Here is a 10,783-nt window from a genome sequence, read left to right on the forward strand (position 1 = left end):
GGCAGAATGTGCACATCTATCCCTCTACCTACATAAAGGACAGGCACATTGCCCACATGTATCCCTCTACCTTCATAAAGGACAGGCAGAATGAGCACATCTATCCCTCTACCTTCATAAAGGACAGGCACAATGTCCACATTTATTCCTCTACCTTCATAAAGGACAGATAGAATGTCCAAATCTACCCCTCTACCTTCAGAAATGACATGCAGAACAGGGTGACCAGAAGCATGGTTCCTGGCAGAACAGTGTCGGTGTCTGTGACATCCTCAGTCATCAGTGTGTTCCGCTGTGATCTCCCTTGCTTTCTTTTTCTCACTGCCTTTCAGGAACAAAAGCCTTTATGAAAGTTTAATCAACGTCCTCCACACAGGCCTTCAAATGAAGGCCGAGAACTGATGTACAAGACCACTGGCACATCCTGCCAGTCTGCCTTGTCTGCTCAGAATCCGTATTACACGCCACCACAGTTGTGCATCTTTGAAGGAGGAATTACAGCAAATGGCAACCCCCAGGTAATACGCTAGGATACAGGAAGTGCTAGCTTGCAGTTTCCTTTGTCCCGCCAGGAGTAAGGATGAGTATAAGTCCATCAAGCTTCTTTGGGCAGCGCTGCATTAGTTCCATTCCACTCCACAGCACGGGGCGCGGGTGGCACAGCAGCGGCTCGATGTGCCAATTATAAATTTAGAGAAAAAGATGGGGGGAGCTCTCAAAGGCTCAATCTCACAAACACAACAGGATCATCCCTCCAGGAACATGACGGAGGAGTGGGGGACATTCCTTTTACTACACGTCTAAAGGCTCTCTGCTGACTGCCGTCATTTTTTAATGTTTTACGCCCTACTCCCTGTAGCGCGGTTACTGCTCCGGCGTATCCCTGCACTTTGGCAACAGACAGACAGCTTTCATTTAATGGCCGTCTCGCAGAAGCATCAAAAACCCCCAACTCTCCTGAGGCAGAGAGGGTAAAAACTGGGGCATATCAAAGCTCTGCTCCCACCTGGAGTCAGTCCAAATCATCCTCCGACTGCATTCATGTTTCTATCCCTATGACAAGCAGAACCAAGACTGTGTGTGTGTGTGTGTGTGTGTGTGTGGCGTTTTCATGTATGCTGCATATCTACCACTAGTGAAACTTTGCCTCACAGCAGAATGAAAAATAAAACGAAACCTTTTGCGGACACATTCCATATCCCACAGATCAGAATGTGTATTCTTTTTTGCCAAACACATGGCAGGAAACAATACTGCAGCACACAGTTCAATCCAGTAAATAATGATGTCAGAAGATGGGCAGTTTTGTGCTCGGCTGACTGAACACTGGTGGCGGTAAATATATTTAGCGCCGTTTTACCAAGCCCATGGCCGGCTCACTTTGAAAGCATGATGCATATTTTGTGGGCACGTATGGAGAACTGCACAGAGCACTGGAGGAAGCAGAGAAGCGTTATGTCACCTCTCCACCGGGGACGCTACCTGCTCCCGACCTCACATGCAGGGAATTCTCTCAACCACATTCAGCTGTGTGGGGCGGGCAGTGGGGGGAGGGGCCATGTGGAAGTAATTCCTTCAGTCGTTAATCACAGGCAGATAGGGGGGCTACCCACAGGTTACAGCTCAGCTCCTTCCCCACCCTTCCCTACCAATCAGAGCAAATGAAGCCAGACAAGTCGAGGCTGTAACCCAATAGCTTCCGCCAAGCAGACCCCAGAGCTTGGAATTAATCACTTTCGTGCAGCATCACAAGTTGCCTGTAAATAAACCTGACCTGCCGATCGCATCGCCCTTTTTAACAGTCAGGGATGTTAAAGAGCTGCTGCTTCTTGAGTCACTTTTTATACTGGTTTCTGTCTGCCTCTGCTCATCTGGTGAATGCGACCTCTTTGAAGGAAAAGAATATCCAAAGCCCAAACTAATCCCAATATAAATCACATGTAAATCGGCAGATTAAAAACTTTGCAGGGTCTTTGCGATTTTCTTAATTGACTCAATGGTTACATTATTATTTTATTATTTTTTGTTGCAATTAGGCCTAATCATAACATGAAAAGACCTCTCTCCCAAGATTTGTTAAATGGACATACTGGGACTTCTTTACACGTGCTGCCATTTTATTGCCAGAAAAAGGACCAAAAACCACCTCTGAAGGACTACAACAGGCCCGGTTTGGGCCCAATCCGCAACTATAAAAAAAAATGACATGCATGCCAGCAGTTAAGCTTTCTTTATGGACCAGCACTTACGCCAGAAAAAGAAACACAGGTTTGTTGTGTCAGTAGCAGCTGTCTGCATGTTTGGAATTAGCACAGCACTCCTGAGCGGATTTCACCTCACCACTGCCAGCAAAGCTCCTCATAGCTTCTGAAGGTACGGAATTTATGAAAGGTCCTGCAGCCACGGCAACAAGACAGCCTACTGAGTTTGAGTGTGAAAAGCAGGGGCGTGAATGGGTCACGCTGCATTGCCCTGTGTGTTGGGTGTGTTGCTGTGCATGTCAATAAAGCAGCAAGTCACACCAAAGAGCCAGGCTGAGTCTGCTCCTTAATGCTTATGGTAAGGATGGGGTGTGAAGTTCCGCCTAGCAATTGCGTCCATAGCCAGCTCTTCAAATGATATTGCAAGTAGAAAGAACCCAATTAGGGTGTATTCACATAAGCCTGGCATTAGCTACACATTGACATTGCTACGGTATTGCCTTCCAAAATTAGATCTCATCTGCATGTAACTTAGGAAGGATACTCATTAAAATATTGATGTAACCAATTAATGAATTCACAGTAACTTAAACCCTTGATTTCTTCAGGCAAAGCACATTTAGGTTAAACCTCTTTCAAATTAACTTAGGCCTAATGCCTAGCTGTACTCTGTAGCAGTTACGATGAGACAATGGTGAAAATTTCAGGGCTACCAGAAAAATGTAACAATTTTTGCATATGACCCCACACAACATGATTCAAATATGTTTATTTGTCTAAAAGATACTGACACATTTGGGACACCGTGTGCTTTGTTTGAATACTGAGAAGGAGTAGTAGGCTATATGGGCACATAGCCTAAATGTACGTGACAGGTGTATGACAGTCAAAAGACCATCAAAACCTTCAGTGAATTTTAGTATGGCAGCAGCAGCCTATTGAACAAGGAACAAAGTAACGGTTTTGTGTCTGTCTTCGTGTGTTTGTGTTAAATTAGTTTTGAGCGAGCTTCCACACTGTAAATAACCCACAGTCACTAAAATAGGCTGCACCAGGTGCAGGGTCAGGGAAATTCTGGGTGGGAATGGACCTGGGATCCATTATATGGTACCTGCTGAAATTCACCTGGAAATGATATTTCAAACAGCTGTGTTGACAAGGTGGGGTTTGAGTACATATAAATGCACCATAGAACATGGCAATACCATCACACAAGCAAACGACTATCAGAATTTGCTAGACTTACCATAACCCAACAGTCAACCATCTACAACCAAGCAATAAAAGTGTTGGTGTAGCAAGAAAGCCACAACTCAACACAATAAAACTGGTTACTAAAAGAACTTCAATATGTAAAGATTTTCTCGCTTGTCTCTTGTTAGTAGCAATTTGTTTGGAGGTGAGGAATGAGGAACAATAGAGTTCAATCAATATCTGACTTGTAACTACATTCAAATTCAAGAGAGCCAAGTGTTTCTGCAAAAGGAAAGTACCAAATCAGCCAAAACTCTTATAAGCTGCCTCAGATTTAAGCAGTAAATTACCACAACTGCTCTAGCCTACACCATGGCATCAATACATTTACTGTATCACACAGTCAATCTGTGCTGCACCTAGCCTGGTCATTATTTTACACCGATACAAAGAGGTTGTGTATCATTTAGCTTAATCTTCTTATTTAATACTTTGGATTTACTCAGCCCCCCTCCAGCGATAAATGAGATAGGTCGGGCCGAAAACCCGGACGTCTCCTATTTAAACCTAACCCAACGCTGACCGGGCATGTCCTTGTTCCAAATGGTACCCTCTCATTCCCATGGGCCAGCATGACTACCATAGAGCCACGGGGCAATATATAGGAGCGATAATTTCAGCTGTGTCAGCACGATACCACCGCTAACCCTACCCCCCCACCCCCCACCCCCCTCCACCCCCAGCCCTTGCTGTAGTGAGAAGATTAGTTTACACTGTCATCACCAAGTCTGTGTATAGGGGGGGTAGTGGGCTTCAATGCTGTCAGAGTTCAGAGAAGGCAAAGCCCACAAAAGGCTAAACAAACAGTGACTTGGCCAAGACTAACACTCGCCTGTAGCCGGCACCCATGGACCGCTGCTACAAAGAGCCCAGAGAGCAAGGCATCTCCAGTGAGACAGTCATTCTTCAAAGTTGGTGAGACTAAGGCAGGACAAACAGGTCATTAAAACCAGGAAGGAAGGCCACGCAATTGATTGAGGCTTCATGACCCAGTTTATTTCCACATCTCTGTGCCATCAGCTCAATGGCTTTTGGCCAAAAAATTTTTTTTTTCAAGGGCTGTCAAATGAATCAGTCGATAAAAGCATCCCCCATGAATACAGACTGGGCCCTACAGTCAGATATCCCAGGTTTCAGCCTGGGCTGAATAATCAGCTTCCCATCATGTATGGGATGTACAGTAGTGGAACACCGTTTGCCTTGTCCCACCAGGGACAGAGGGTAGGCTTAGGCCAGACAGGGTTCCTGTGGTTACCACTGCATTAGCTGCTCCGAACAATGAACCAAGTGCCCACTGGATAACCTCTCTCTTGTTCTACTGTGTGTGGAAAATGGCCACTGTCTGGCTGGCTGTGGAGCTCCTAGCACAGTTGGGGGTGAGACAGTGGTGACAATTGCCTGCTTCAAATTGAACAGAAAAGGAGGGGGTGACTTTTCTGGACAGTGCGACAAAGGGCTGTCTCAGTCTGAGGAAACTAGGACATCATTACAAACTAACACTCACTCCTTCAGAAAACTGACAAAGTTTACGGGAGGCAGAACTGTAGAATGGCTCTCAAACATGCAACAGCCACTAAGAGCACACCCATCTGACTTTCAGCCACTAAATTTGGACCTGTCCTTCACATTGCACATAAAACCACATTTACATACTCAATCCCTCATCTAAATGGGTCTATACTTTAGTGCAGCTCTGGTTCTTGACTTTAGTTCACCGTCGTAAGGCAGTAAGATAAAAGCTAATGTTGCTTGTGTAGCCAAAATAATCATCTGGCACAATGCAAACACTTAATTAATGTTGCTTTTATAGCACTCATAAGCTCTACAATCAGTCTACAATTAAAAAATGAGCTTACTCGTCATGTAGGCCATCTAATCTGACATTATTACTTTTCAAGGCATTTGGGAGAAGCGTGTCTGCAAATAACAAATACCCTAATAATAATTACAACATTGATAAACACGACTGAAGTTAGGTTAGTCGAGAGGGTATCTCCGGATAATTTCCTGACACTTTTTAAAGATTAATTTAAGATTACTTTTTCCTTCTGTTCCACAGGTGCACAAAAACCAGCTGCTGTGTCAGTTCAATAGACTCTTTTCATTTTTTGTTCTGATTAAATGTTTTTGACAGTTTAGCAGCTTAAAATGAAAAAGATCTGGCCAGTGGCTATCCCACCAGCACAACGTCAACATAATGCGAGGGAAAGAAAATACTGTTGCACACTGTCATTTTCAAGAGCATGCCTACTATTTTTCCTATTTACACAATCCAAGTAACACTGAAAGAAATGTAATCACTAGTAATAGTACGAAACACGTGTCATAAACGTTATTGGTTGTGTTCATCTGCATGGCCCTGCCTACCTATTTGAGAGAATAAGAAAAATAGCATCCAGCTCTAGGCAGCATTCAACGGTCTTTTTTCACTATTTTTCTATTTTCTATCTTTCTTTGGTCATTGGGGTCCGGACAAGCGTTTCCCTTGGAGCGCCTTAACAATGACTAATGCAGTAAAAACATTCAGGAAAACTCTGCGTACACCACAGCAGTAGTAATTTATCATACTTGAATGACATGACGTGGGGTGCGCTACTCACAGTGATAGTAGTCTACACACACTGAAAACTAACTGCGCCCCAGTCCACCTAAATTTTAACTATTTTTAAATCATAAGACGCCTTTAAGATCACGCTACTAGCGAACTGTAGCAATGTGGCTATACCGTTATCCGAATATGTTCGAAAGGCTATACATTGTGGCGTCGTCTCGCAGATTTTGTGTCAGTGATTTGACAGGCTAGGGAACTCTATTTAAATTGTGGAATCGCTTATCATAACAATACGCGATCGATGATTACCCTGGTCACACATTGACGTTACCATTACAATGTAGTAAACAGCTTTCCGAAACGCAAACATTTCCTTTCGTTCGTTTCAAACAAACGTAGGTATATAAATAACATCGTTAAATGATTCTGGCACCAGTTTTGAAACTTGTTTCATGCAATCTTCAATATTAGCGCTAGTGAAACATAAACGGTCGTCAACAAAGTAAATTAAAAATAAAATAAAAGAAAATAAAACCAACAAGCCACAAGCTAGCTAGCAATCAGTGTCAATGCAATGCGCAGTACAGCAGCGGCAGCTGGTAACAAACCTTGACTGGAGAGCTCCGTGTAGCAACGGGCAAGTCTCGGATAGCAGTCCCTGGAGGAGAAGCCGAAACTCCAGCAGCACATCCGAGGGATACCCCGGTCAGCGACGGTCTTCCTCCGTTTCTCGGTCGCTGTTTAATCCCATCCAGCAACCGTACCAAGAGGATGTTTGCTGGTAAATCGTCTACGCCGCAGTCTACCAGTATCCGACACTCCGGGCAGCGCAACTCATTGCGGGAGCAAACAATGTTCTCCAGGCAGCGGCGGCAGAAAGTGTGCTGGCACGGCAATACTTTGGCGGTCGTGTCCAGCCGTTCCAAACATACCGAGCATTCGAGCAAATCCAACAGCGACGACTCGTCCATTTTAGTCAGCAAAATAAACCATAAACTGGTTTGCTTTGTCCGCGTACGATGTAACACGGGCAGTGCAATGCATACTGGCGACACTTAACAGTGAGAGAACTCTCCGGCACTAGAGCACGGGCGCGATCTCCTTCACACACAGCTGTGTAAAAGAAAAAGTGAGGTCAGACAATTCAACATCAGCGAACACGACTCGCACGCACGGTGCAGCTAGCTGGCTAACAAGCTAGCAGCCCTGGAATCGCAAAATAGCTGCATGCATGCTGACAGAAATACTTTTCTGTGTTACTACCAAAGCTTGCCTGGAAAGCGGTAAACAAACCGAATCCTATTTCGGGCACCTTATTTTGTCCAGCAATGTTGGCTCGTTCGTTAACAGTGACGATAATAAAATGTTACAGAACGGCGTGTGTTCTTTTATTGGGCCCTCTACGACTGATTTCAGCGATAGTAGATTAAATATTTCGGGGTAACCAGCTTCCAGATGTCTTTCTCTGGTCTTAAGTCCCCACCATGTGAATTAAATGTGCTTCTGCTGCCTCTGCTTATGCGTTTGCACGAGTGGTAGCAAGAAAAAAGTGCACTTATCCAACAGCAGGTTATTACTAGCTGGGGAAAAGACATAGGGCTGCACATTTGCCAACGTTAATGATGAAATAAATTGGTCGTAGTAACACTCGGCCGATAATGCAATGAAGCCTGTGATTATTGGCTACAGTCTTTCAGTGATACCATGTTTCACCCGTACATAATTTCTAAATACAGTAGGCTATATTTCAAATGTAGGCTTAATGATTACCTACAGAAGCCTGCTGTTTGCCTGGCAAGTGAAAAACCCAAATGACAAAGCGTTTTCAGTTTGAAAACTTGCAACTATAGCCCATAAAACCGATTTATAAGGCAATTTATAAGGGGACAGTAGCAGGCTACTAGGTTAATGCCAAACCATTCTGTTATAGTTTGTTTGCAAGCTAGGTCCGTTAGTGCATGCTGTCCCTTCATGCAGATAATTCTAAACCACCGGAGGTTCATTGTAGTAGAAAAGAACAATTGTTATATCCTATCAGGTTCTATGATTTAATTAGGAGTTCTGGGCCAAAAGGTTACCTTTCTTTGCAATAATTAGCAAAAGAGCAAATGTCATAACCGATAGGCTCTAATATATATTTGGTAATAAATGCAGCTGCATGCCTTGACTCAGACAGAAAGAAAAGGTCAGCGCGCAACGTTTTCTTGAGGTCTGGATCAAGTTATTACGATCGTACTTCAGCTAAATGAAGCTGACACTGAAGCCGACTTATAGAACTGTCTAAATGTTAAGCCTTAAGTTTTTATATTTGAATGATCAAATTGCCCTATATGCGCAATTGCGCACCTTCATGTTATTTTTCCACGAGTTGTAATTCACCTGGCTAAGATTAAGCCCGTATTTTAAAACGGCAACACTGCACCTACAATTACCATCATTACACGAGGTTAGGCAGTGATCCGCGGGAGAGTTACTTTGTAATACACTGCCACCTTGCGTGCATCTTGAAAATGTTCAGTAATTGTGTTAAAGAATGCATTTCAGATAGGCTACCTCTGTACCTGTAGCCTACAGATTAAATTGGTCTAATATGATTAGGATTCGCAACCAGATTAACCGGGGCTATGTCGATGTCATCCACTGTTACATTAAATTCAGCAAAGTACGTAGAACCGGTCCCTTTAATTCGCGTCATATTCTTGGAACAACGTTATGCAAATGCTTTGGATATTCACTTCATCTTTTAACGAGAGATCAGTCAATAAGCGTAGGCTATCTCACGGCAAATCTGTTGTCGCATCACTGATCCAAAAGGAATCCATAGGTCAATTTATTTGACGACTGGATTGTTTTCGTATGATTTCATATGCTGAATGATTTATATCAGACGGCGGGTATATTCGTATTGTTTTCAAATATTTACAAATGTATTTGTCTTTGGTAAGTGGTGATGTTTCTTTAATTTGCACGATGCATATCATATAGCGTACCTTATACCGTGTTCCACCTGAAAAAATGAAACTGAATTTAAGTCGGGTATGGATCAGCATTTCGTGAGAACAATTGATGAAATCAGGTTACAGACTGTCTCTGCCTGCTCACAGGCAGCTACACTACACATAAAACTTAAATCTGAATCACGTTTGAGAAAAAGAACAATGTAACACTTCCCTAGATTTTAATTATGTCAAATAAGCATGTGTGTGTGTGTGTGTGTGCTGTGATGTAGCCTACAGGTTGTCGGTATTTGTTGCTAGGATTTGAACTGGGTTTTGATTTCAAAGAAAATAGTTGCTTGTGCCATAGAGGTAAGAGGTAAGCAAGGGCAAGGGTAGCTATTAAGAGAACCCGTCTCTTTCGCCTTTGTAAAAATTCACAATTGTGTAATTTCACAAAACATTAATGGTGCAGGCATGTTCTATGGATACACCTGCTCTTATTTCCGCATATTAGCCTGTTTAAACTCGCTAGCTTCCTACATTTAACTTCACTAACTCTGAAATTACAGTCCGCTACACGCTCGCAGCTGCTAATTATGGCAGGTATTGTACAAAGACATTTCAACCACGGGGATCTGAATTCCTTCCTCGGCAAATTGGCAGATCTGCTGTTTGCCACCCAGGTGGAATAGCTCCTGCGACTGCTCTTTGCAGGCCGGTGTTCTAACCGCAAATGTGACTTTTCTGTTTGGCACATTTCATACTGAAGAAATAGAATGCTTTCGTGCATTGCAGTACATTTAACTGTACAAGGATGTGTTTATGAGAAAATGTCTAGATTTTGTAAGCACTTTATGAGTGTCTTGTGCCGTGGTGTTTTTAATATTTGGTTGTTTGTTTGCTTCTCTTTGTCGTCTGTTGTGCCTGCCCCGTGTTGCAGTGACATCATACACGTTTTGCATGTTTAGAGTGAGGAAACAGTCACATATCAGCCTCTCCAAAACCAGCACGCATTAGTGTTGTCCCCTGTGAAATCAGACCTACTGTAAGTCACTGACTGACTGCAATGTACAAATGCAGAAGGGATGCTTTTTGCAAACGACAACTGGGTTATTTTATTAGAAGTGCTGCCCAAGGAATCTGCCGGTTGAAACGACTTTAGCTTAAAAATAAAAGCCGGTATCTTTTTTCCTTTCGTTACATTGCTTACTTTTTAAGATCTGAAAGAGTGTTTCTAGCTCAGCACTGTTTCAGATGTCTGCATCTGTTCTCTTCAGTGTTTCTCCTCCTTTGTCAGATTGCTTTCCCAATCTTGTGCATTTTATTGCACCATGCTGTTGTGTAAATCATAGTGCATTAATTATGGTGTCTATTCTGCTTTCAGGAAAAATAAGGATCATGAATGGCATACTGGATGCGTATGTAATTCACGCCAATGTTTGATGGGGGCAGCATACGGACCACATGTTGCTGCCATGTCCTTGTTAATTGTACTCCATTGTTGTTTTGATTCAGGTTCAGTACCCTTGCTGCATACAGTCATAACAGGACCTGAACTGGTTTTGCCATGTGTCTCGTTCATGTCAGAGCAAGATCAGCACAGTTCTGCAACATTTATTTTCTCATTAACTTTCCAAAACAGTTAGCATGGCATCACTGTGCTGTAGATGCAGACACACAAATTGTAATTTACAGGAAACTAGTAGGAAAACATACATTATACGTTCTGATAAATCTTGTTATGGTGCTGTTGAGGGGATTGGCACTGAAAGAAATAACTGACATTAAGACTAAAGACACATGTTTGAAGCAGGCCATCAGTGCAGAGCCTAAGGGCA

At 43.1% G+C, this 10,783-nt stretch overlaps 1 protein-coding gene across 1 annotated transcript in view; it reads right to left on the bottom strand.

The window, feature by feature from the left end:
* Window positions 1–7,596, bottom strand: part of LOC118214068 (E3 ubiquitin-protein ligase SH3RF3-like) — a 113,156-nt gene extending 105,560 nt beyond the window's left edge. The window contains exon 1 of the mRNA XM_035393545.1: window positions 6,615–7,596. Coding sequence (XP_035249436.1) covers window positions 6,615–6,977 — 363 coding nt within the window. The 5' untranslated portion in view covers window positions 6,978–7,596. The remainder of the gene's footprint in view (window positions 1–6,614) is intronic.
* Window positions 7,597–10,783: the final 3,187 nt, after the last annotated feature.

Source organism: Anguilla anguilla, chromosome 15, assembly GCF_013347855.1.
Source record: "Anguilla anguilla isolate fAngAng1 chromosome 15, fAngAng1.pri, whole genome shotgun sequence".
Classification (NCBI taxonomy): Eukaryota; Metazoa; Chordata; class Actinopteri; order Anguilliformes; family Anguillidae; genus Anguilla; species Anguilla anguilla.